At 42.7% G+C, this 27,068-nt stretch overlaps 2 protein-coding genes across 4 annotated transcripts in view; both read left to right on the forward strand.

Annotated features, from left to right (window-relative positions):
- The window catches only part of LOC117510863 (integrin alpha-2-like), a 61,338-nt gene extending 47,011 nt beyond the window's left edge, over window positions 1-14,327 (forward strand). The window contains exons 21-30 of the mRNA XM_034170754.1: window positions 8,027-8,119; window positions 8,215-8,291; window positions 8,374-8,457; window positions 8,565-8,667; window positions 8,758-8,868; window positions 10,799-10,909; window positions 12,907-13,020; window positions 13,125-13,214; window positions 13,369-13,485; window positions 13,995-14,327. Coding sequence (XP_034026645.1) covers window positions 8,027-8,119; window positions 8,215-8,291; window positions 8,374-8,457; window positions 8,565-8,667; window positions 8,758-8,868; window positions 10,799-10,909; window positions 12,907-13,020; window positions 13,125-13,214; window positions 13,369-13,485; window positions 13,995-14,084 — 990 coding nt within the window. The 3' untranslated portion in view covers window positions 14,085-14,327. The remainder of the gene's footprint in view (window positions 1-8,026; window positions 8,120-8,214; window positions 8,292-8,373; window positions 8,458-8,564; window positions 8,668-8,757; window positions 8,869-10,798; window positions 10,910-12,906; window positions 13,021-13,124; window positions 13,215-13,368; window positions 13,486-13,994) is intronic.
- A 6,144-nt stretch (window positions 14,328-20,471) lies between these two features.
- fsta (follistatin a) lies at window positions 20,472-26,886 on the forward strand. 3 transcript variants are annotated; one of them, XM_034170757.1, is made up of 7 exons: window positions 20,472-20,607; window positions 21,402-21,481; window positions 22,478-22,675; window positions 22,818-23,036; window positions 23,178-23,402; window positions 23,772-24,002; window positions 25,766-26,886. In XM_034170757.1, the coding sequence occupies exons 2-7, from the start codon at window positions 21,403-21,405 to the stop codon at window positions 25,852-25,854; spliced, it is 1,041 nt and encodes a 346-aa protein (XP_034026648.1). In that variant the 5' UTR covers window positions 20,472-20,607; window position 21,402; the 3' UTR covers window positions 25,855-26,886. The 3 variants fall into 3 exon arrangements, with proteins under 3 accessions (XP_034026648.1, XP_034026646.1, XP_034026647.1); XM_034170755.1 differs by lacking the exon at window positions 20,472-20,607 and having other exon boundaries at window positions 21,100-21,481; XM_034170756.1 differs by lacking the exon at window positions 20,472-20,607 and having other exon boundaries at window positions 21,104-21,481; window positions 22,478-22,669.
- Window positions 26,887-27,068: the final 182 nt, after the last annotated feature.

The raw sequence follows: 27,068 nt of genomic DNA on the forward strand, positions 1-27,068 counted from the left end.
AGTGACAGCTGTCACTCCCAGTTGCTATGACGCCCTCTCGTGCTTGAAGCCCGCACTTCAAGCAGGGCGCCATCTGGTGGTGGTGGGCCAGCAGTACCTCCTCTTCAGCAGCCCACACAACAGGACCCCCCCCTCAACAGGCGCCTCCTGGCGCCCGACCAAGCTTGTCCAGGTGCCGCCGGTAGAAGTCGGCCAGGAGGGCCGGGTCCAGGATGAAGCTTCTCTTCACCCAGGAGCGTTCTTCGGGTCCATACCCCTCCCAGTCCACCAAATACTGGAACCCCCGGCCCTTCCGACGGACGTCCAGGAGCCGGCGCACGGTCCAAGCCGGCTCCCCGTCGATGATCCGGGCAGGAGGCGGCGCCGGTCCGGGGGTACAGAGGGGTGAAACATGGTGAGGTTTGATGCGTGACACGTGGAAAACCGGGTGCATCCGCAGCGAAGCTGGCAGCTTCAGCTTCACTGCGGCTGGACTGAGGATCTTGAGTATGGTTAAAGGTCCAATGTATCTGTCCTTTAATTTCTGGGATTCCACTTGCAGGGGAATGTCTTTTGTGGAAAGCCAAACCTCCTGCCCAGGCTGATATGTAGGGGCCGGGGCACGCCGGCGGTCTGCATGGTTCTTGGCCCTCGTCCGGGCTTTGAGCAGGGCAGAGCGGGCGGTACGCCACACCCGACGGCACCTTCTCAGATGGGCCTGGACCGAGGGCCCCCCGACCTCTCCCTCCACTAGCGGGAACAATGGGGGCTGGTACCCCAAACACACCTCAGACAGGGAGAGGCCGGTAGCAGACGATACTTGGCTATTATGAGCGTACTCGATCCAGGCCAGATGGTTACTCCAGGCCGTCGGGTGCGCGGAGGTCACGCAGCAGAGGGCCTGCTCCAATTCCTGGTTCGCCCGCTCTGCCTGTCCGTTCGTCTGAGGATGGTACCCGGACGAGAGACTCACGGTGGCCCCCAGTTCCCTGCAGAAACTCCTCCAGACCTGAGAGGAGAACTGAGGACCACGGTCTGAGACGATATCCGATGGAATCCCATGCAGACGCACAACGTGGTGGACCAGGAGGTCTGCAGTCTCCTGGGCGGTCGGGAGCTTCGGGAGGGCCACGAAGTGGGCCGCCTTGGAGAACCGGTCCACTATCGTGAGGATGGTAGTCATGCCCTGGGACGGCAGGAGGCCCGTGACAAAGTCCAGGCCGATGTGAGACCAGGGGCGATGAGGCACGGGCAGAGGCTGGAGGAGGCCTTGGGCCTTGTGGTGGTCGGCTTTGCCCCTGGCACAGGTGGTGCGGGCCTGGACATACTCCCGGACGTCGGCTTCCATAGACGCCCACCAGAAGCGCTGCCGGACCACTGCCACGGTCCTTTCGCACCCCTGGATGACAGGAGAGCTTGGAACCGTGACAGACGTCAAGGACTGCAGCCCTGGCCTCTGGTGGGACGTACAATTTGTCCTTCGGACCTGTCCCTGGGTCCGGGCTCCGTGTCAGGGCCTCCCGGACGGTCTTCTCCACGTCCCAGGTGAGGGTGGCCACGACAGTGGACTCGGGGATGATGGTTTCCATCGGGTCTGACAACTCGGTCTTGACCTCCTCTTCGTGCACCCGGGACAGGGCGTCAGATCGTTGGTTCTTCGTCCCGGGGCGGTAGGTGATCCGAAAGTCAAAACGCCCGAAGAACAGTGATCAGCGGGCTTGCCTGGGGTTCAGACGCCTGGCGGTCCGAATGTACTCCAGGTTCCGATGGTCCGTGAAAACCGTAAATGGTACCGATGCTCCCTCCAACAGGTGTCTCCACTCCTCAAGAGCCTCCTTCACCGCAAGAAGTTCCAGATTGCCGACGTCATAGTTCCTTTCAGCCGGTGTCAACCTGCGTGAAAAGTAGGCACATGGATGGAGAACCTTGTCGGACTCCCGACTCTGGGATAGCACGGCTCCTATCCCTGAGTCAGAGGCGTCCACTTTACTATAAACTTGCGATAGGGATCGGGCTGCACCAGAACTGGTGCAGTCGAGAACCGGCGTTTCAACTCCCTAAACGCGGCTTCGCACCGATCCGACCGTGAAGGGGACTTTTGTGGAGGTCAGGGCTGTCAGGGGGCTAACTACCTGACTGTAGCCCTTGATGAACCTCCGGTAGAAATTTGCAAAACCGAGGAACTGTTGCAGTTTCCTACGGTTTGTTGGTTGGGGCCAATCTCTCACCGCCGCAACCTTGGCCGGCTCAGGGGCGACGGAGTTGGAGGAGATTATGAACCCCAGGAAGGACAAAGAAGTGCGGTGGAACTCGCACTTCTCGCCCTTCACAAACAGCCGGTTCTCCAACAACCGCTGTAGGACCTGACGTACATGCTTGACATGGGTCTCAGGATCCGGAGAAAAGATGAGTATATTGTCTAGATATACGAAGACAAACTGATGCAGGAAATCCCGCAAGACGTCATTAACCAACGCTTGGAACGTTCGGGCGCATTGGTGAGGCCGAACGGCATGACCAGGTACTCAAAGTGACCTAACGGGGTGTTAAATGCTTCCGGATCCGAACCAGGTGATAAGCATTCCTACGATTCAATTTTGTGAAAATTTGGGCTCCATGCAAGGGCGTGAACACTGAATCCAACAGAGGTAACGGGTATCAGTTGCGAACCGTGATCTCGTTCAGCCCTCTGTAATCAATGCATGGACGGAGTCCGCCGTCCTTCTTGCCCACAAAAAAGAAACCAGCACCCATCGGGGAGGTGGAGTTCCGGATCAACCCGGCAGCTAACGAGTCCCAGATGTAGGTCTCCATTGATTCGCGTTCCGGACATGAGAGGTTATACAGCCTGCTGGACGGGTACTCAGCGCCCGGTATCAAATCAATGGCACAATCGTACGGACAGTGCGGGGGCAGCGTGAGTGCCAGATCCTTGCTGAAGACGTCAGCAAGGTCATGGTACTCGGCTGGCACCGCCGCCAGATTGGGGGGCACTAAAACCTCCTCCTTAGCTGTCACACCGGGTGGAACCGAGGATCCTAAACACTCCCGGTGGCAGGTTTCGCTCCACTGAACCACAACCCCAGATGGCCAATCAATCTGGGGATTGTGTTTTAACACCCATGGAAAACCCAAAATCACTCAGGAGGTAGAAGGTGTTACATAAAACACAATCTCCTCCCTGTGATTTCCAGACGCAACCAATGTCACTGGCTGTGTCTGGTGTGTGATTAGTGGAAGAAGGGTGCCATCTAGTGCCCGCACCGACAGTGGTGACGGTAAGGCCACTAGAGGGAGCCCTGCTCGTTTCCATAGCAACGTCAGCAGGGGCAGCTGTCGTCAAGTGGAGTGCCCTGGCTGTGGAGCATGGGGAAGTCAGCTCCCTTTCGGACCCGGGAGGAAGAGGGACGGCTTGTGCCTGACCACGCCCTTCGTCTCGCTCCCGTCAGTGTTCTGTTAATCGGTTGTCTAAAAGTATAACCAGGTCGATAAGCCCGTCTAAATCCCACGGCTCGTCCTTCGCCACCAGGTGCTCCTTAAAAACCAGGGACAGTCCGTTTACAAAGGCGGCGCGGAGCGCAACAGCATTCCAGCCGGCTCGCGCTGCCGCGATGTGGAAGTCGACTGCATACTTCGCTGCGCTCCGACACCCCTGTCTTATCGACAGCAGCACGCTTGAAGTGGTCTCGCCTCTATGAGGGTGGTCAAGCACCTGTCGGAACTCCCTCACAAACCCAGTGTAAGTCGTTAGGAGCTGTAAATTCTGCTCCCAGAGCGCCGTAGCCCAGGCGCGTGTCTCTCCTCGAAGCAAATTTATAACGTAAGCCACCCGGCTAGCGTCTGACACGTACATGACGGGACACTGTGAAAAGACGAGCGAGCACTGCATCAAGAAGTCCGCGCACGTCTTGTTCCGCCATCAGCTTTGTGCCCAAGTCATTGGCATGAATTTCGCTGCAACTCTTTTCATGGCAAAGTCTTCTGTCACAGTGGAATGTGCTGAAAAAGTGCTGATGTCCACCTCTTCCGCAATTTCTCGGATAGTCACACGACGGTCCCACATCACCACAGCGTTCACTTTGGAAATGATCTGGTCATTTCAGCATGTTGATGGCCGCCTGGAGCGTGGCGTGCGCTCCACCATTGTGCGATCTGTGTGATGCCCATAGCATTGTCACCGAATGCCGTCTGAATAATCCGAATGGTTTCCACCTGGCTGTCGCCCAGTTTCTGGCAAAATTTGATGCAGTCTTGCTGCTCCAGTTGTTCCGCCATTTCCTTGCAAAGAAAAAACGATGAGAGACTACACCCATCCTCACACAAAGGCTGCTTACAAGCAAATGATGCAATCGACAGGCGTGAAAAAATTCACGCATGCGCACGAAGGTTCAAGGTTGGGTCATGCAAGCACACGTGATTCAGATCCATCAGGTTTTTGAAAAAAATAAAAAGGTCGGATTCTTTTCTAACAGACCTCGTGTGTGTATATATATATATATATATGAGATATATATATATATATATATATATGAGATATATATATATATATATGAGATATACTTTATTAATCTCACAGTGGAGAAATTACATTTACACTCCAGTTACCTCGGACAGCAATTAGTCCACAATTATTACTTGTTTACCATAATAATGGCACACATCAGAATTAAAGACACTTGCCTCATCCGAATTGAGGCAAGTGGGTGAAGGCCACGCAGCAACCCTGAGATGCGCCGCCATCAGCTTGGGGGAAGGAATGGGGGCTGCAGCTAAAACTGCACTGCCCCCGCAGAAGGGGAAAGGAATGACGTGAACAGACCCTGGAGTGGGGAGTGTTTGATGGGGGATAAGAGGGGGGTGGGGGAGGGAATGGAGCATGCTTCAGTCCTGTGAAAAGCAGTTTATTGTCTTTGTGAGTTGAGATAAGAAACAGCCAAATGATCCCCAGGCCAAAGAAATTCCTCTGGAAGGAAAACAGTCGGGCAATTTGACCTTCAAGATTGATAAGCCTGTATTGTTGTGGTTTGAGCAGTGAAAAACACTTTTAACAGTTCCACTTGAACAACCAAATCCCAGTTATGAATTAAGAATATTTCCAATTACGAATTAAGAATATTCACCGGCCTCTGAAATCTTCAACTTCATCTGCAAGGCACAAGATGAAAATTTCAGACCCCTCCATGATTTCTAAGTGGGAGAACTTGCAAAATCGCAGGGTGTTCAAATACTTATTTTCCTCACTATATACGAGGTCTGTCAATAAAGTATAGGTCCTTTTTATTTTTTTCAAAAACTATATGGATTTCATTCATATGTTTTTACGTCAGACATGCTTGAACCCTCGTGCGCATTCGTGAGTTTTTCCACGTGACGTCATTCGCCTGTGAGCACTCCTTGTGGGAGGAGTCATCCAGCCCCTCGTTGGAATTCCTTTGTCTGAGAAGTTGCTGAGAGACTGGCGCTTTGTTTGATCAAAATTTTTTCTAAACCTATGAGACACATCGAAGTGGACACGGTTCGAAAAATTAAGCTGGTTTTCGGTGAAAATTTTAACGGCTGATGAGAGATTTTGAGGTGATACTGTCGCTTTAAGGACTTCCCACGGAGCGAGACGTCGTGCAGCACTCCCAAGCGCCGTCGTCAGCCTGTTTCAAGCTGAAAACCTCCACATTTCAGGCTCTATTGATCCAGGATGTCGTGAGAGAACAGAGATGTTTCAGAAGAAGACGGTTTCAGCATTTTATCCGGATATTCCACTGTTAAAGGAGATTTTTTTAATGAAAGACGTGCGGGCGGATTGCAGCGTTGGCTCGCAGCCGCTGCGACGCTCCGCTACAGGAAAATCACCTCTGTTTGAAGCCTTAAGGACAAGTTGGAACATGTCCAGCTGTTAAACAATTTCTCATATACTCACTCCACTGAAAGCCATCAAACCCGCCTGGATTTTACAAATGGTTATCAACAGGGAGGTGTTTTTCCTGTGCCGCCGCACTGCGCCGGCTGCGTCCCGACGTGCGGACGGGTCATTCATTAAAAAAATCTCCTTTAACAGTGGAATATCCGGATAAAATGCTGAAACCGACTTCTTCTGAAACTTCTCTGTTGTCAGACAAGCATGTCTGACGTAAAAACATATGAATGAAATCCATATAGTTTTTGAAAAAAATAAAAAGGACCTATACTTTATTGACAGCCCTCGTGTGTGTGTGTATATATATATATATATATATATATATATATATATATATATATATATATATATATAAAATAATGCCTGAGTGGATCCTTGTTGTTTGATTGGTGGGTTGTATCACGTGACATGGATTATTCATACCGTTTGCCCTTGTGTTTCATTGACATTGTGCAGTAGTTCTTTTTCAGTGTGCAATTTTGGTGCTATATGAAATGTGCTATTGCACGCCCCGACCACTGCACATACGCACACTACTGGGGACGGTGTTTACCTAAACATAGCGGAGTTTGTTTTGCTGGCAGACGTCGATTGAAGGAACTAATTGACAAAGCTGACTCTTCTAACACAAAAAGCCGTCTGGAGGCATGAAGAGCTGTTAGGATGAAAAGCTGGACAAATTTCTGGCACGGGTTTTCACTGGAGTGGGGAAAGCAGACGACAGTCTGAACACAAAGTTAGTGGACGGCATCATGGACTATTGAGAACAATTTTGGACTCCTATTTAAAGGTCCTGTTGGACTGCTAAACACCAGTGACGAACACCAAAATGTAAGTCCCTTTTCTGTTGTTCATAAATAATAAAATATTAATTGACAAGGATCTATTTTTGCAGTTATATAAAACAAATAGTGAATGCTTTTCCATTTTTTTCAATGAAATGAATATTTAATTCGGTGAAAGCTTGTGTGTGTATTCTGAGGGCTTGTGTCTGCAGGAATCCCCATCAGAAAACCACAGCTGACATGGGTGAATGTGAGGCATCAGTATTAAGCACTTTGATTTCAAAGTGGGCTACAGTGTTCTTAAGTTTGGGAATAGCTCATTTAAAGCACAACTGTTTTTTGCAGGGAGTGACTGGGTGACTCCAAAATTCCTGTGGATACTTAACCCTCTCAGGCTCAAATAAATTTTTATTAACAGGAAAAATCAGATAATTAGTTGTTGCAAATCTACAGCACCTGCCTTGAGAGGGATAAGATGATGTATCAAACTCACTCACTAGATGGAGGACCGTGCTGATCCGCTCATTCACTGGCAACAAAGCATTCAGGCAGTAAAATGGAAGTCACTACTTTACAGAATACACATCGACAAAAAATAAATCATTTTCTAACCTTTATTCAGAAATGTGAGTAATTTCCCCCACATCATTAACATTACATATAATACACACTTATGAAAGATCACTCCACAATTTATTTATTTATTTATTTTTATTTAACCTTTATTTAACCAGCTAATACTCCTTTGTGAGCTTTTTGCAGCACCTGAATGCTGCACAAAACAGCATTTTCAGATCACTTTAACCCAAGTTTAAGTCAGCTCATCATAGATTTCTATTGAATGTTAAGGCAAGATGACACGGAATAGCTCTAAGCGAGATGGCGGCTGCTGGCAACAGCTCACAGACTGCATCTGCCATCTAATGGATTAAATGATCAAACCCTTTTGCACATTGTGCTCAGTATCTGCATCCAATTTATGCTCTATAGTAAATTAAACTTGGACATTTCCTCAAAATCATGTGCGCAATTCATACTGCACCTGCTCTCAAGACAGTGCCCTGTGATTCCTGTTGTATGGGACACGCCCACTGAGTCGATCTGCACCCTGTACGACTCCACCCATACATTGATTGACTGAAGGAGAGGTGCCTCTTTTTGTAATGAGCAGCAACACTTTTTGATTTAAAACAACAGGCACGAGAGCAGGTTGTTTCTTAGAGGCCTGAAACTGGGATTTGTTTAAGATGTATAACACAGTCATTTAGCAAACCAACAGAAAGGAATTACATGTTAAAGTTTTCATCCAGATGAGAAAATAACATGCATATTCTGTACTGCAAATACACAGACTGATGGAACAGAAGTCAAATGCACGTCTGCAACACAAGCACACATTGTCACTTGCCAGGTGGGATACCCGGCATTAAGAAAAGACCAGGAGGTGAGTGTAAAAGATGTCAAAGATGTGGTTTGTGATGTCACAGATTCATCTTTGCATTTACTCTGATGCAAAGATACACACTCTTTCAATCACAGGTAAAATTTTGGATCAATTTTGAATATAACCTGAATCACCTGCAAGACAGAGCAGAGGTGAAATTTGAGGCTCAGAGGTAAACTGAATTGAAATTTAAAAAATAATAATAATTAAGAATCAAGATTTTGGTGTGGAAATCTAACATGATTTATTTACAGTGATGGTAAAGAGGAAAAGCCGGCAGATAACAGCGTGGACAAATCAATTCCTCTTCAGTACGATGCAGGAGTTATTTTATCAAGGTGACTTTCATCTTAATTATCTTTTCCGCAGTTTAGTCATGAAGAGTAAGAATTAGCATTGAGCAAAAATAATCAAATATCTAATTTGGAGCTTTTCCTGTTCATAGGGAGTCAAATATTAACTTCTTCGTGGCAGACACAGCTGTTCCCGTGGTGACGGAGGTGGAAACACTAGACGACATCGGGCCAGAGTTCAACTTTACAGTCAAGGTACAGAAGACAGATGATTCTTTGCCTAAAAATTACACCCTTTTTTAAATTTATTAAGGAAATATTTATTGAACCTTGTTGGGTTCACAGGTTTCAACGAGCAACTTCGCTGTCGGACTGCTGTACCTGACCATCGCCCTGCCAATGACCACCAAAGGAGGGAACCCGCTCCTCTATGTCATCGATGTGGACACGCAGGCAGTGAGTACACGACATGTGCATGTCAAACGGGCCAGTCTAGAAACAGGTCTACCTCATAAATGATGAACGTACAATGCTTTCAGTTTATTTAATATGTAACTGAAATTATCTCAGTTCATGCGATGCATGCTGGGCAGAGGTCAAAGTTCACACCTACCCAAAACACACTGTAAGCACCAAGAGCGATGTAAATATTGAAGATTTTGAGTGCTGGAAAATCGATGTTTTGAAAGAATTTTGCAAAAAAAAACAAAAAAAAAAAAAACGGAGATACAAAATAAGTGGGAAGTGGAAGAAAGAGCTTGTGGCCCTATCTTATGCACTCACACTATAAAATGCCCCATTGTACAAAATAAAGACAAGGAATGGGAGCCTGTTAAGAAAGACTATAAGTCTTTACTGACATTTGTCAGTTGTCGATTCACGATCCATTACAATTGTCAGACGGTTGGGAAAATGAGACATCAGCAAAATGCATATGTTCCCCATGCGTGTATGTAGATATTAATGAGTATCTCATACGGAAAGAGGAGCAAAACATAGTCTACAGACTGAGACCTGTCCATTTCTAGGTTTTGTTTCTATCGAGTCTATATCCTGTGTACTGGCATTGCTTCGTGCTTTGACACGTTATGAATCATCAGGTCTAAGTGGTAGTATACGGTAATATAGACATTATCAAACATTTGGATGGATTTATTTAGACATTTAAGAGATTAAAATAAATTAGTCCTCTCAGCACATCCTTAGGGATCTTGCAGTTCCATTGAAAAAGTATGTAGGACATATGTCGGATCACAAATGTGATGTGCAGTGCATTGTTTCGATTTGTGTACTGAATAAATTTGCTTTTTCACTTTTGCAATTTGGACATGGCATGGTGCTTAAAGCTGCTAATTAAATTTCAAGAGCAAGTAATAAATGGATCAAACACTTCAGTAATGTGGCTTCTATGGTTTGTTTACTAAAGTGGGTAAGCTTGAACTCTGACCAGAAGATTTGACATGGTCACAGTGCATACCTGTTCATAATGCAGATTTGGCTTATTCAATAGAAGAAGAAAAAAAACCTGTAACTAAGCAACAGTGCCCTCCAGTGGCCACGATGACCGTGCAATTAGCAGACGGGCATCACAAGTAACTTGATATGCTTGCCTGTCTTTATTTTATGGTTGTTGTGCATGATAAAATATTCCAACACTGCCAAAAAGAGGGGGTTCACTGCTGCTCATCTGTATCTATCTGAACCCAAGATTTCACAGCTGAATATGCAGTAGTTTTTATGGAGTTACTGACTGAAATCTTGCAATTTTGTATTTACTAACCAGTTGACTGATTCCATTAATCTTATGCTTTGTCTACTATTACTTGGCCAGATACCCGAAAACTCAGTATGCACAAACAAATGTTAAATGGAAATGTAATATTGTAATGTTTTAACTGTATGAAGGGAGCCCCTGGGTGGCACAGGGAAAAAGGTGCAGGGTTTTCATAACAATGATTGATTTTGCATTGAAAACTCCTAATAGCATGACCAATATGCTAACTAATGCAAAAATTAAAGAGCATATGTCAGGATGAGTTCAGTAGAGAAGGTATAATTCAAAAACATGTATAATTATATAAGGTTGGAATCTAGATTTCTTAAGTCCATCTGGTCTTAAAGGATGCTAGAGACAAGACAGTACCTGGCCATCTTAAAAATGTCACATCAGTATGAGGAAAGCAGTGGTAAAGAATCTGATCAGAGGATTACTAGTGTAGGTCACTGGGAGGCCAGCAGGGGGCACACCTGTAAACAATAGACGTGAAGCGCCTTGCAGAGTTGAGTGAAAATAACTGAGTGGTGCCACCCTGTGGCAGCAGATACAGGATGTCGTGGTGTACATTTCTTTGATATACAGTTGTTTTTTTTTTTTGTTTTTTTGCAGGGAGGTTCTGTGAGCTGTGATTCCAGCGATCTGATTAATCCGCTGAAAATCGGTGTGAAGACCCACAAAGCGTCCTTTTCTAAGGAGAGCCTGAGAGGCATCACTCGTCTGGTCAGTTATTCATCTATTCATCTATTATTGTCAGCCCATAATCAAGGTGGTCTTAACAGATATCTATTAATAGCACAAGTTTTTTTTTTTATGAAGTCTTTTTCTGTCTTCTTCGCATTTACAATTTTTTTTATGGTACCAAAAATTAATTATTTGAAATTTGTGTTGGTAATTATTTCTGTTTTCAAAATTCCTTGCAAATCCCATGTACATGTTTGTACATGTTTGTATACATGTTTGTATCAAATAATATTTAATAATTTACTGTCCCATATTACATATTTCACCCTTCAGTAGACTGCCGCCCTGTCCAGGGTGTACCCTGCCTCACATCCTATGACTGCTGGGATAGACTCCAGCCCCCCGTGACTCTTACTTTTTATTGCTATATCATTTTTTTTTCATGAATAAATTATAAACCTATAGATCAGTAAAGTCTTTATCAGATTTTAATTGCTCATTAGTTCACATACTCAAGTACAATTTTTATAAAGAAGAAACTGTAGAAAATTTGTCATTGTCCTGAAAAGTCAATGCTACAGTGCATTCAGAAAGTATTCACAGCGCTTCACTCCTTTCACATTTTTAATGTTACAGCCTCATTCCAGAACGGATGAAATTTTTTTTCACAAAATTCTACACAAAATACCGCATAATGACAATGTGAAAAAAAGTTGTTTTTTGTTTTGTTTTTTGTTTTTTTCAAATTTCTTTATTATTATTATTATTATTTTTTTTTATTTTTTTAACTAAGAAATCATATGTACATAAGTATTCACAGCCTTTGCCATGAAGCTCAGAATTGAACTCGGATGCATCCTGTTTCCACTGATCATCCTTGATGTTTCTACAGCTTAATTGGACTCCACCTAGAGTAAATTCAGTTGATTGGACATGATTTGGAAAGGCACACACCTGTCTACATATAAAGTCCTAAAGTCCTACAGTTGACGGTGCATGTCAGAACACAAACCAAGCATGAAATCAAAGGAATTGTCTGTAGACCTCAGAGATAGGATTGTCTCTGAATCACAAATCTGGGGAAGGGTACAGAAACATTTCTGCTGCTTTGAAGGTTCCAATCAGCACAGTGGCCTCCATCATCAATAAATGGAAGAAATTTGTATCCATCGGGATTCTTCCAGGAGCTGGCTGCCCGTCTAAACTGAGCGATCTAGGAGAAGGGCCTTAGTCAGGGAGGTGACCAAGAGGAGAGAGGAGAAACTATTCTCTGGTCTAATGAGACAAAGATTGAACTATTTGGTGTGAATGCCAGGCATCGTGTTTGGAGGAAACCAGGCACCATCCCTACAGTGATGCATGGTGGTGACAGCATCATACTGTGGGGATTTCAGTGGCAGAAACTGGGAGACTAGTCAGGATTGAGGGAAAGATGAATGCAGCAATGCACAGAGACATCCTGGATGAAAACCTGCTCCACATCCCTCTTGACCTCAGACTGGGGCAACAGTTCATCTTTCAGCAGGACAATGACTCCAAGCACACAGCCAAGATATCAAAGGAGTGGCTTCAGGGCAACTCTGTGAATGTCCTTGTGTGTTCCAGCCAGAGACCAGACCTGAATCTGATTGAACATCTCTGGAGAGATCTGAAAATGTCTGTGCACCGATGCTCCCCATCCAACCTGATGGAGCTTGAGAGGTGCTGCAAAGAGAAATGGCCAAAACTGCCCAAAGATACATGTGCCAAGCTTGTGGCATCATATTCATGAAGACTTGAGGCTGTAATTGCTGTGTATGTGATTTCTTAGTTTTTTATTTTTATTTTAAAATAATAATAATAAAAATTAAAAACAAATCTTTTTTATGTTGTCATTCATGTGGTGTTGTGAGTAGAATTTTGAGGGGTGTGTGTGTGGAGGGGGGGTACTCCATTTTGAAATAAGACTGTAACATAACAAAATGTGGAAAAAGTGAAGCGCTGTGAATACTTTCCAGATGGACCGTATAACTTTTTTTTCTTGTTTTAACTGACAGGACTGTGACCATGCAAATTGCAAGAACATAGAATGCAGACTCAAGCACACACAGCCGAAGAGCGACTACTTTGTGAAGGTTAAAACGAGAATATGGAGCGGCACATTTATGATGGTAAATATATTAAGGGATGAGCCAAATTTTCAAACAACTGCAGATAACACTGTGGTGCTTTCAGCATACTGATTTGTTTTAAATTAATTTGTTTTAAATTGCAGGCTACATATCAGACCATCGAGCTGACCTCTAGCATTGATATTGAGACATCCAACCCCAGTCTGCTTGTTATTGGCTTCAAGCATCTCCCAGTAAAATCAATTTACATTGAAACTTACATTAAATCCTGTGGAGTCTGTTTTTTATGCCGTTAATGTGTTTATGTTTTCTGATTTATTTTGTGGTTTTGTCGTGTGTCGCTTGTGGAGTGACTGTAATGACATTTCGTGCCCTCCTGCCCTGCAGGTGGTGCTATCGGTCAGTAAGCCTGGAGAGACAGCCGACGTCCCAGTGGGAGTGATCGTTGGCAGTGCAATCGGAGGTCTTCTGCTTCTGGCTGTGGTTGTTGGGCTGCTCTGGAAGGTAAACATTTGTCTGTATCGTGATGAAAACCAACTTAATGTCCATATCAGTTCCAGTGCTGAAAATCAGTGTGCAGGGAGGATGCACAATTTCATGCAAAATTTGGACACCCTAGAAATTTAATAACAATGTTACATCTGATGAGTTTTCCTTCAAAGGGTTAACAGAAAATTATATTTAAAATGTCCAAATATTGCAGTTCCAACAAAAATCCAATGTTGGATTTGTTTTCTTCTTTTTTTCTGAGAAAACACTGTTCCTCAGCTACAAACCTCACTGCCAAATACAAACAAACTTGATTTCTTGGTAGGTGTTTTGTCCAGTATATGACAACATAAATACAGTTGGCAGTGATCACACAGTAACAAAGGGAACTGTACAGTCTGCTCAAAAACAAACCAATTGTTATGTACGTATTAATTTATTATAGATAGATAGATAGATAGACAGAGCTTACCACTGATACATGCCCATGTTTGTTTGTGATTGTTAATCTGCTCGTTTTATAGTTTGGGTTTTTCAAAAGAAAGTACAAGCAGCTGCAGATGGAAGGTGATGATGATGCAGCACGCAAAGCAAACGCAGATGGAGTGCTGTGAGTGGAGGAGAAAACCTGCATATCTCTCTCTTTTTGCTGGATGTTTTCGGTGGGTGCTGGTAACTTCTTTCATGTTTTTGTAAATTTCAGATGGTCTATAGCTCAGTCACTGGAAATTGGACAAGTTTAACCCCTTAACGCCTGAATTTATATAGCTGTATATAAAAAAATGTTTTGTGTGTGTTTTTGCCTTCAAGTAGATGGTAAATAATGTTGAGATTATTAATTTCACTTTTGCACAAAAAAATAAATAGAAATTTTGGTATTTTGGTAATAATTTATGTTATAATGTTATAATAATAATACTGGTATGTTGCAAATATGCGACAACAGGCATACTGGTCAATTTGGTATGTTGCATATTTGAGTCAAATATTGTAGCATATATGCAACAATAGGCGTTAAGGGGTTAATCATGCAAAAACTACTCCATGGCAGAAATGTTGACGTGTGCACTTTGAGGACAAGTGGAACTCTCTTCTCCATCCCATGGAGGATTGTGGTGAGAGTTTGGTTGCACATGGACAAACTGGTAGTGTGCACTGTTTTTTTAATACATGATAAAAAAAACTGTAGCAAAATCAATTGTTAATTGTTTTATTCGTCTTATTTTGTTATGTTGTAAATGCTACATTGTCAAGTTCACATTGTAAATCTCAGGAACCATTCAGTTTCAACAATTCTGGGAAATTCTGACACCTTTTAACTGTAAATGGAATTATAGAATCATAAATAGTATGAATTTGTCAAAATATGGACTTTGCTGTGTATATATACAGAGCTGTGCAAATGTTTTAGGGGCACTGTAATTTTGATAGTGATTTAGCATTTAATGTTTTCTATTTAATCAAATCAGATTTGAAAACTGTGCAAACATTCCAGTTGCAACAAAATACAAAAATATATAGATTGTAATTTTTTTTCTTAATTTCATTCAAAGAAATGACTCCGTTATTAACTTAGAAACCATATGTAAAAATAAATACATCTTAAAAATAACATAATAAATCAGCACAAAGACAGCTTATGATAGTCGCTCAGTGCTGCATTGATTATAAGACCTCAGTTTATTTTTTTAACGGGTGTTTGCTGTGGCAGTGAGCTCCCTATGAGGTGATGGGGTCCCGCCTGCATCTTGGGGTCAGCACTGATTCAAAGCCTTACATTTACTTATTTTATCATGCATCTCATTATACGGTATCCTCTTATACATTTACATGTCTGACACACAATCACAGCACATTCACTCACATACTGTAGACTCAATAACCTGCTTGATTCGTAGCATTTGCTGCATTCTCCTGGTACTATCATCATGATCACCTCCTCCAGTCAACACTGTTTTGATGTTTTTGTTCATGTTTTTTGTTTATGACTTTGTCACTGTTGTGTTCCTTGAAATACTTGCTGTTATTTTCTGTTACAGTCTAAAATTATAAAGCAAACACCAGTAGTAGTCTGTTGTAATATAAAAAGTATATGTATATTCTTAATGGTCTGAGTCAGCAGTGATTCATACTGGAGTAATATACACAGACTGAGGTGGGACTGATTAACTAAACTCAAGATAAATATAAATGCAGCACTTTTCTTTTTACTACCATTTTTAAGTAGTTGAAATAAACTAAGACTTCCGTGCACACAAAAGGTTTATTCCCATTGGATTGTTGAATTTTGTTCACAAATTAGTTATAATCCATGTTATTGCCAAGATAATCCATCCACCTGGCAGATGTGGTATTAAGATGCTGACTAAACAGCATGATTGTTGCACAGGTGTGCCTTGAACTGGTCACATTGAAAAATCACTATAAATTGTGCAGTTGATGTTTAAATAAAAAAGGGATCTGTGTTAGGTGAATGTACTGTCATGGTTATGTGTTGTCGGCATTTATGAGGCTGGTTGGATGTAAACGTACTGCCAAATTCTCAGACAATGTTGAAGGAGGCTTATGGCAGTGAAATTAACATTAAGTTCAGCTCTGGTGCGTATCCCTGCAGTCAGCATGCCAATGACACACTCCCTCAAAAACGTGACATCTGTGGCATTGTGGTGTGTGATTATACTGCACATTTCAGAGTGACCTGTTGTTATGACCAATCTAAGGCACATCTGTGCAGTAATCATGTTGTTTAAAAGGCATGTTGACATCCCACAGCTATCAGGTCAAGGTGTGAAAGGTGAAGTGCTCACGAACAGGTATTTTAACACAATAGTGAACAAAATTTGTGAAATAATCCTTTATGTGCAAAGGAGAAATCTTAGATCTTTTACTTCAGTGCATTCATTGGAACAAAACCAAAATTGTTGCATATTTTCCGTGTGTGTGTGTGTGTGTGTGTGTGTGTGTGTGTGTGTGTGTGTGTGTGTGTGTGTGTGTGTGTGTGTGTGTGTGTGTGTGTGTGTGCTGTCACTTCTGATGCTCAGGGGTTTTTCCTGCAGTTGAAAATAATGTCATGCATCTAAAGGGTAAAAAAAATACAATAAACAATATTCATCATGAAATAAATGAATTATGCCACGTGTGTATGATGTTTGAGTTTGGAGTGTATGTGTTGAATCACAGACTGTATACTTTTGGATGGGATGATATCTGTGATCCAAGAGAATAATTAAATGTGGTGCTGCTGATGTTACGGATGTTTGATTTCTTCTCTGACAATGCTGGCAGACGTCCTACTTTTGTAGCATTCTGTGTATCTACAGTCGAACAGGACAAATTTTTCCTCACACATACTGCCGCCCACCTTTATGTTTTTGCAGAAAGCAATAACTGGAGTATTTTATTTTTGTGTCCAAAACATACTTTTCTTTCTCGCTTTAGGTTCGGTTTGATCAAAACTGTTGGTGCATGGACACAGCTTTGCCACAAGGTGGCAGCATACTACAGGTGGCTTGTTGTCTTCATGTAACTTGAATTCCTACAGAGATATCTATGGACCACCATCCATTCTATTTTCTGTGAGGGCGATCACTCGGCAGACAGAACAGTTGTGGGGTTTTTCTAATCGAACATTATTTCACTGTGTTACTCAAGAAAAGTAACATTCTCTTTACAGATGAACTGAGTAGCTGTGGCACAAATAGACAGACTTCAACCACCTGTACACCAAGTTAAAAACAAGTTAACCTTCCCCTCGGTTTAGAAGTGGACATTTGGAATTTAGTGCCAAAGTGCAGCTGGTTTTAGTTAATGTGTTCATGTTTAGTTTTTAATCCTCTGATCCTGCAGCTGCTGAAAAATCAAACAGACTGAGGCAGGGGGGAAGGATCCACAGATTAAGTTGAAAATTCTAAACATGCGAGGCCTTAAGAAATTGTATCAAAAACATTATCTGTCCCCTGGGCTGATAGTTTGAGACCTCTGACTTAAATACTCCATACTCTTGCATAATGCAGGAAACACAGGATTCTTCCCATCTCTTCCTGAAATCCTTTTCGGAGGACCAGATCCTGCTTGGAACTCTTGCTTGGAGAAAATCCATACAAATATCAGAGCATTTTTCTCTCGGCTTCGGTTTGGTTTTCTTGCCCACCATGTTCTCCTGCAGTGGTGTTAGTTTGTCCCTTGACTGTTTTGGAATTCATTTCTGAACATTGTCCTGTTGAACAAGCCAAACTCCAGCACCCAGCAGAGTTTTTAACATTTCTTTGGACGGTGCTGTTTGTTTCAAATTATGTACAGATTTTTTCAGATTTTAAACTCAAGCTCTCATAGTCAGGGTGGTCGAATATAGAGTTTGATAAATGATTGAGCTGCTGTGTTTCACAACGGCTTGCGCATTGCAAAGCTGTGACAGAGCACTTGGATTGTACGTACGAGCGTACTGGGACAAATGTGGAAATAGTTCATGAAATAGGATACGGGAGAAACGTTTGACCACCTTTTGTAAATACATCCACCTGGGATTCAGATGATTGCCGGTTACATCACAACAACTGACCCACGCTCTAGAGATGATTACTTTCAAATTGCTGCAACATTCTTGAAAACTAGAAGTGGTCTCAGAACAAGTTATTTGATGACCCTTGCAATAAGCCTGACCTTTATTTGCACTCCCACCAAAACTCAGACCTTTAGCATCACTCATAAATCTTCCACTTTCTGCTTTTTCCAATGTTTCTTTTTGTGTGATTGTTCACGATGGCCTCTGCTGTACTCGATAACAATATTGTGCCTCAGTTGCAAAAAGCTCCCATCAGTGCTAATCTATCAAATCTTGACTGAACCGAACCCGGTGAGCCTGGTTGTCCCTCTGCTGATGACATTCATGGCTTCAGGACAAGAGCCAACACTTTAAAGTTGATACAGTGGGGCTGTAATGTACTCGCATGTCAGGAAGTGTTTTGGAAACTTTGACTCTTCAAAGACATTGATCTCACGCAGCAGGCACAGAATGACTTGCAGAGCATAAGTCGAGACCAACTCAGCATTTTGACATGTTGAAAGAAAAGTGAACCGTCGCTCCAACTGTGCCATCATTTTTAGTCAACATGGCACATGATAAACACATTTTCCTTTTATTTTTTCAAGCAAAATCCCAAATCGTCTCAGCTATAAATGATCATATTCACTTCTTGATGTCTGCTGTGATTACTGAGACATGTTCAGAAGCAGGAAAATCATTTTCACACAAGATGAGTGGAAAAGATTTAGAAGATGAGATAGTCTCTTGATCAAATTCAAAGACAAGTACATACCTCCTCCACTTGAGAGTTTAGGCACATTACAGAACTCAAGGTGTCCTTCAACAGTGTGACATAAACTTAAAAGGACCTAAAGAGGTTCTGTCCACATCCTAACATTTTGTTTCTAGTCTTACTATGGATATAATCAGCATACTGATGTTGTAACATAATACAGATATTGTTCCTAGACCTACTCTGCATAATCAAGTCAGATGTGGAAGAATGCCCTGGTGCTATGCATTGCCGATTCCACCACACAATAAAACCTTCCCTGGTCCTGGATGGGAGACAACTGATATATCCCCAATCTGTTGCAGTCAAGTGAGCTCTGGGCATCGCCTTGGCCTTCTCCAGCCACTGGTTTCCCAAAACCCAAGCACTTATGTGCTGGTTCATCCCTAGAGAAACGCACCACATGGCCCAAGTGTTGGAGCTGATGTTCCCTTAATGCAAGCAACACTTCTCATCTGTTTTTCCCTAATGAAACACTGGTTTCACAAAAGGTCTTCCTAGCAGTACCCAAGGATCTGCCAAATAGACTTGAGTACTAAAGACATCCAGTCTTCGCCTTAGAGTGGATAGTTAACATCCAATTCGCACAACCCGCAAGATAGGAAGCACCAGGGCCCTAATGATTTGGTCCTTCTTTCTCTTGCAAAGAGCATTGCCAAACACTTGGCCAGCAAACTCATGACTCCATAAGTTATCAGGTGACTCTCGATCTCAAAGGCTGAGGAACTAGAGATATGAATATCACAGCAGAGATTAAGTGAATATCTACAACTTTAATGCTTCACTGCATACTTATGATGGCTGAGTTCAAGGAGTCTTTGAATGTTTTGAACTTAGGCTAGATCCAGGACAATTGCAAACCCCAACACTGAATCTTCCTACCATATCTCACGACATGTCGTGTTTCAGCATCATAAAATATATGTTAATCTATTATTGGTTCATGATATTGTCACGAAAAGTGCAACATTTTCGTGAGGGGAGTACAAAATTAAAAGTGCTGCGGGGGGGGGCTAGGGGAAGGGATAGGGTTAGGTTAGGGTGAGGGGTGGGGTTAGGGATAGTAATCGTAAGCAGGTGCTGCAATCAGGGTATCCACTGATTCTGCAAAGGTGATCTGCAAAGTCAAGGTTGGTAAACTTTTCCTCACTAACAAAAGTGCCTCAGCTGCTGGTTTCCACATCTCTGCATAGCAATCACTGAACAGAAATAAATAAAAAATCTGATTGTGTGCTATCCAAGGGGCAAAACTTTGCCTTTAGGTCTCTTTACAAACATGCAAGAGTAATTTGGAGTTGCTGGTTACAATTTAAAGCAGGTGATTTATAACTAATCTGCAGCTGAGAACATTCTGAAAGTGGATCTTCTTAGACATGTTGGATCAGTGCAGCATGAACTCCAACATTTCACTGCATGAATAAAACTCTTTGTACAATCAGGCTAAAGGTTTGTCTGCCTTTGGGGAAAGTTATGAGGATTGTGGCTGAATGATATGATTATCTTTTTCCCCCTGCAACGAATCATATTAAAATAATGTCTTTTTTCTGATGGGAACGCCACTGTTTCATGTGTTTGTTGAATTACTGTCATCATCAGTGGTGCGTTCTTGTTTCCATCCTCATATTTTACCAAGAAAAGCTTCGCCTGACTGACGGCGAAGAGAGTTCTGGTCACTCTCTTGCGCCGCGGAGCTGTAACCAGAGTCCCGCTGAAGAGGTCGCGCAAGGACTTCTGAAGGAGTTCAGCGCGTGCTCTAGTGTACGTGTTTCATTCAGTGAAACGGAACACCCCACACCTCTGTCTGAAGCCTCTTCGGAAACAGGTTTGATTATATTTAAAAGCTTGACCCGGGAGAGAAACCCAAACAACTGTCTGCGCTAATCTTAGCAGAGCGGCGGCGCACCACGAGGAATTCTAATATTGTCTGTCCTCGGATGTGTTCCAAAAGGCAACTCTCATCAAAAGATTTACACGTTTGTCTGCAGTTGGTGGAAAAAATATCAGTTACCAACCAGATAGCGCTCTTAATTTGAAGGATTTGATTAGAAGCCCTCTTGTGGACTGTGCGCCTTTGTTATTACACAGTCATAAATACCTGCATATAAGTGACATTATTATTATTATTACAGTTGTTTTAACGCGCATATGTTGTGTGTAAAAGGAGCCGTGCCTTCAGAGTGACTCAAAATTATTTCAGTCTGTCATTATTAATATTTGTGTTTTCCGTCAAAGTCAGTTGTCAAATTTTTGTCTGATGCGGTTTGCTCATAGGTTTGACTGCAAAGCCGCATAAACCACAAGTGCAGTGCTTCGTAATAAATTCAGGCATTTATTTTCATATGCGTTAATCATTATGTCAAGGAGAGAAAGTTGCTTGCGACGATGTCACCTGATTTAGAATGAAAGAACTTTGGTAAGGAGGAAAAAAACTCTCCCCACCCCCACAGAAGCGAAGACCGCCCACCAGAGACAGTCAACCCGAGACCCCTTATAGATTTAAAAAGAGAGCTGCATTCTCAGACTGACACTTATTCTACACTGCCACCTTAAGCAGATTAGTTTTTTGCGCTGCCTGTGTCAAATACGTGCTTCACTTTGCCTCTCCATCATGTTCAGGATGCTGAAACATCACCTTCACCCGGTCATTATTCTCTTGATATGGCTTTGTCACCTCATGGAACATCAAAAAGTTAAAGGTAAGAGCCTCGAACAGTCTTTTTTCCCCCCCCCCCCACCTTCCTTCATTTTTGCGTATTTTTTCCCCTCGAAACTTGAGACTGCTGTCAGCCACACTGAGAGTGAGCTGCACGAGAGTCGGATAAGCTGGAAACTTTTCTCAAATGACTTTCTGTGTTTTTTTCCTGCTGATATAAGTGCAGACACTGCCTGCGCCCATAAAACAGGTGCCATATGGGACACTTTCAAAGTCAGACTTTAAGTTTTGCAGCCACGGTAAGACGCACAAAGCCGCAGAGCCGTGTTGGTGACAGCGCACCATTGAGCTGCACTTAAAACAAGTGTTCAAGTTAAAACGCATATCTACTGTTGGTTTCTGTGCGTTTTTACGCACACGCTTCCATTTGTGTTTATTGTATTTGCCATTACACTCGGTTATTTATAGAAGTAGACTGAAAACTCATTAATCCTAGTTAAAAGTGCAAATGTATTAAATGAGGCTGTTTGCGCACGCAGTTCGTGAACATTTGTTCTTATGTGCCGGTTAAACAGATGATGTTTAAATCTATATTTGCTCGGCTTGTTCAGGAGAAAACCCTTGTCTGGCATATTGTTCTGTGCCATTACAGACGGTGCTGTGGCTCCAGCCGCGTGCGTTTTGCGCTATTTAACACTGTCTAGACGTTCCACTTTTTTTGTTGTGCAGTAATAACAAGGAGGCTGTGGGCATAAAGGAAACCCGCACCCCTACAAAATATTCTTCTCACTTTTTGGAGGGGTTTGTTGTCGCATTGTAAAGGCTGTCAGTCACACATGGGATAGGCAAGTGTTAACAGAGTCTCGCACAAAATCAGACAAAATACTGCGGGGAGGCGAAGGGGAGGGAAGGAGAGAGGGAGCGTCTCGGATAATATAGGCTGAGTGTGTGTGTGTGGTGCGTCTGGGTCAGCGTTTTCCGACGTTCAAGCGTGCGACAGAAGGGATTCTTTTTTATAATTACGATATTGTGTTCACAGCTGGGAACTGCTGGCTGCAGCAGGGAAAGAACGGGAGATGCCAGGTGCTCTACGTGCCCGGGATGAGCAGGGAGGAGTGCTGTCGGAGCGGAAGACTGGGGACGTCCTGGACCGAGGAGGACGTCCCCAACAGCACGCTCTTTCGGTGGATGATCTTCAACGGCGGAGCCCCCAATTGCATACCATGCAAAGGTGGAGGTGCACCCCTTTTCTTTTCGTTCCCACATAAAACATATTCCATGCTGTGTAATCCCCGCCATGCGTAAATTAACAGTTTTTGCGCTTTTACGCATTACAAAATGTGGTGTTGTTTCATTATTTTTTTTCTTCAATTCATTAGAAACCTGCGACAATGTTGATTGTGGTCCGGGAAAAAGGTGCAAGATGAATAGAAGGAGCAAGCCGCGCTGCGTGTGCGCGCCAGACTGCTCCAACATCACCTGGAAAGGACCGGTGTGTGGGTCGGATGGAAAGACCTATAAAGACGAGTGCGCGCTGCTCAAGTCCAAATGTAAAGGCCACCCCGACCTCGATGTGCAGTATCAAGGAAAATGCAAAAGTAAGTATATATATACACACACACACACCCTCACTTGCTCCCCCCCCCCCCCCCCCCACACACACACAAACACACACTTTCCGAGCTCTTTTCTCCTATTCACAAAACCTTAACTCTGTTTCCTTTTTTGTGGCCTGACAGAAACGTGCCGTGACGTCTTATGCCCCGGCAGCTCAACGTGCGTCGTGGACCAGACAAACAACGCATATTGCGTGACGTGTAATCGGATTTGCCCCGAGGTGACGTCTCCTGAGCAGTACCTGTGTGGAAACGACGGGATCGTGTACGCCAGCGCGTGTCACCTGAGAAGGGCGACCTGTCTCCTGGGCAGATCCATCGGAGTGGCGTACGAGGGCAAATGCATCAGTAAGTGCGTGAGCGTGAGACCTGACTCCCTTCAGTGTGTCTCCAGTTGCTGACTCTGAATGCTGTTTGAGTTCTTTCTTCTTGGCTCCTTCTGCAGCTCTTCAGTGCTCCTTTTTTTTTTTTTTTTTTGTCAATATTCCACTCAAGAGGGGGTCTTGAGTAAAAGAACATTTGGTAGTTGCTTGTGTTTGCTCAAGAAGTGATAGACATCTTATTATTTCCTGATGTTGGCAGAACTACCCCATTTTGGAGAGGGTGCAGGGGTGCAACAACTGGGAGACCCTGATGAAGACTTGCTTCCAGTTAGAGTCACACAAAGCAGTAATCTGTCTTAATAAAGCTCCTTAACTTGCTCCACTGTCCTTCCAGAGGCCAAGTCCTGTGATGACATCCAGTGCAGCGCCGGGAAGAAATGTCTGTGGGATGCTCGGATGAGCCGGGGCCGCTGTTCGCTCTGTGAAGAGATGTGTCCAGAGAGCAGGACGGATGAGGCCGTGTGTGCCAGTGACAACACCACATATCCCAGCGAATGTGCCATGAAGCAGGCTGCTTGTTCCATGGGAGTGCTGCTGGAGATCAAACACTCGGGATCTTGCAACTGTAAGTAAAGATCAAAATTCATCAAAAATAAAAAAAAAATAAAAAAGCAAAAACAAACATGCCCTTCCTCTCCGGCAAAAGACAAGATTTCATGTTGCTTCCCTGAGAAAACCACCACCCTGACTTATCCCTAGCCTCCCTCCCGGCATCACCACCAAGCACATCCTAAGCAAGCAGAAGGACTTGGGAATAGAAGAACTCACATGAGCTTGTTTTTGTCTCTGGTATTTGTTCTTGTGTTCTTTTTTAAATTATTCTGCAAAACAAAATGACAGAAATCTGAATAAAAACCAAACATTTAATCATAAGTCAGCAGACTCTCCGGGTGTCTCAGAAAGATGAATCAAAATAATCAAGAAGGCTGGCTGACTTGTTGCAGTGGAACAATCGTGATATTTAAAAGACCACTTTGTGTTCCTCACATTAGTGAGCTGCAGGAACGGGTTGCCTTAAATTTCAGGCAGTTTTAAATCACTAATATTTTTTTCATATCTTTGCAGCTTGTAAATTCTGTCGACACATTGCTAATTCCGTGGTGTATTTGTCCTTTTGTTGTTTTTTCTTTTTGTTGCATTTGGCTGTACACAGTATATTCAAAATGCACTGCCTCCTCTGGCAAACAAACACCATCCTGCCAACATGTCAATCAGAGCAGAATCCTTTGAAATACACTAAAAAAAAATGTGCATAAGGTGATTGTAACTTTGGTGCCGTGATGCAAAACGAAGAGCTCTTTCTTGTGCTTGCATATTTGGGTTATCTGGTCAAATTGTACGATATTCTTAAGGAATTATCAGTTTTACATTCCACATTGTTCCTTGTAAGGTATCTCCTTCTTCATTTCTTTCTCCTGAGTACCTTAATGTCATGCCATTTAAGGTATGCAGAGGAATCCAAGGGACCGACATTATGATCACCTCATGAGCAAAATAGAAATGTGATATTTTATAGAGAAACCATAAAAGCTCATGTCACCTCTCATGTTATGTGAAAAAAGCTAATCTTTGAGTTGATTTTTGATGCTGTTTCTGTGAATATGTATGAGAAATCACAAATCCAGTTGGATTAATGAGGGACTGACTGTTGTTGTTGTTTTGTGTGTGTGTGTGTGTGTTTGCATTGTTACTCTGGCTCATGTGCTTTTTTAAAAAAATGTTTTGATGTAAATCACTTCTGAAAAAAGGAAAATACCTCAGAACTGTTTTGATGATCTGTGACCTGCTTGTCCTCCCTCCCAGCACAGACTGCACGTTTCAGTCAAAATCGGATACAATCGATGTGATGTAACAGCAATGTTAACACGGAAAGAGCAAATCCTTGAACACAAGAGCACTTTTGTTGTGTTGTGTTTTGTGTGTGTGTGTGTGTGTGTGTGTGTGTGTGTGTGTGTGTGTGTGTGTGTGTGTGTGTGTGTGTGCGCGCTTGCTTTCAGGAATCTGCCCAAAAAGTGACCAGAGCCACTGGAACCATCAGCCCCAACCCCACCTCACCTGTCCAACCTTCCCCTTCCCACTTCACCTCTATCTTTTTTTTGACCCTCTTATTTGACTTTTTTTAATCGCAGATGCCACATTAACTGCTAATGCCAAATCACAGATGGCCCCACCAACAAAATGCAACACATAATATATTGTTAAAATAAACAAAGTGAGGCTGTGCTGTGCCAGTGGCTTTGCTGTGAGCTTTTGTGAGAGCATTCAGTGAAATTCTGCGCTGTTGTGGTCCATATTCATACAACAGCTACCGTATATTCTCCCATATAGCCATTACGGAAGACCTGGAGGAGGATGAGGAAGACGAGGACTCAGACTACATGCCCTATGTCCATTTATCGTCGATACTGGATGGATAGGCCCCTGTCACTAGGGGAGCAATGATAGGGCAAAGAATCATGTCCATACTGTACATTATGTGTATGCTTATTTATTTTTTAAAGAAAAGGAAGTATACATATAGTTCAGTCTGTTAGATGTTTATTTATACTTTTTTGTTTTATAATTTATACATTTACAATGTCAGGCTTACTATCTACCATGATCTATTGTGTTACCACTCATTTCCCCTTTTGTTGTACCTTTTTACTTTAATTTTTTTTAATCATGAAGAAATATATTTGTCCAAAGAGAAACAGTGTTATTTATTTGTCATGTTGCCATTGTAAGTCCTCTACAAGCTGTAAATTGCATTCCCAGAGCTGTACAAATCTGCTTGTTGCTATCAAATCTCTATCACAGATGTTTATGTCACACATACATAAATGCATGTTTAGGCTGTGTGTTTATTTATTGGGAATATATCGATCATTTTATGTACAGAAAGTGTTTCTGGTTTGTTTACAACTCATATAATAACTGACCAAAGGATTTTCTCAATGGTTTTTGCGCACTCTAAAAAGCGCAGCACAGTGATGATGGAACGAAAGAAGAAGAAGAGTTTTCTGTTTTTCTTTTTTGTTACTCTTCGTTTTCAGCCTTTAACATATGTTTCTGCACGGAGACGAACACTTAGATTATGGTCAGTAGCATTTTATCTCATCAGATGTAACATTTGGATGATACTTGATTATTTTGGAAACAATGTGCCATTACCATTTTACATACTGTTTTCCTGCCAATGTGCACCACATTAGTCATGCAAAGTTACACAAGATAACCTTCTGCAGGACTCAACACAATATCGGACTTCACCACTTTGTTTTTTTATCTCATTTAGGATTTAGTCAACATACAATTTTATTTTCCATCATCACAAGAGAAATACAACAATCTGTTATGAATATATAGTTTTGTATTTTTTATGTAAATGTCATGTGTACATACAAAGTTTGATGGTATTTGTACAGATATGAAGCGTGAAACAATAAAAGTTTTCTTTTCCATATACATTTCCTGACTGATTTTGCTGTTCCATAAATTACACATATATGTTTATGTACTATATTGTGCAAAAAAAAAAAAAAAAAAAATTAGGTGCGCTACACTATTAGTTAAAATGTAGCATTTGTTGGGCTTTTGTTATTTTTCAGCTAAAAAAAAAGTAAAAACCTAAAAAAAAAAAAAAAAAAGA

Source organism: Thalassophryne amazonica, chromosome 5 (genome assembly GCF_902500255.1).
Source record: "Thalassophryne amazonica chromosome 5, fThaAma1.1, whole genome shotgun sequence".
Lineage (NCBI taxonomy): Eukaryota > Metazoa > Chordata > Actinopteri > Batrachoidiformes > Batrachoididae > Thalassophryne > Thalassophryne amazonica.

Bases quoted from the DNA above. Each gene is read 5' to 3' on its own strand.
- fsta (XM_034170755.1), top strand. From the start codon at position 21,394: ATGTTCAGGATGCTGAAACATCACCTTCACCCGGTCATTATTCTCTTG. The intron at 23,037-23,177 runs GTAAGTATATAT...GTGGCCTGACAG, and splicing joins GTATCAAGGAAAATGCAAAA to AAACGTGCCGTGACGTCTTA. The intron at 24,003-25,765 runs GTAAGTAAAGAT...TCTCCCATATAG, and splicing joins ACACTCGGGATCTTGCAACT to CCATTACGGAAGACCTGGAG.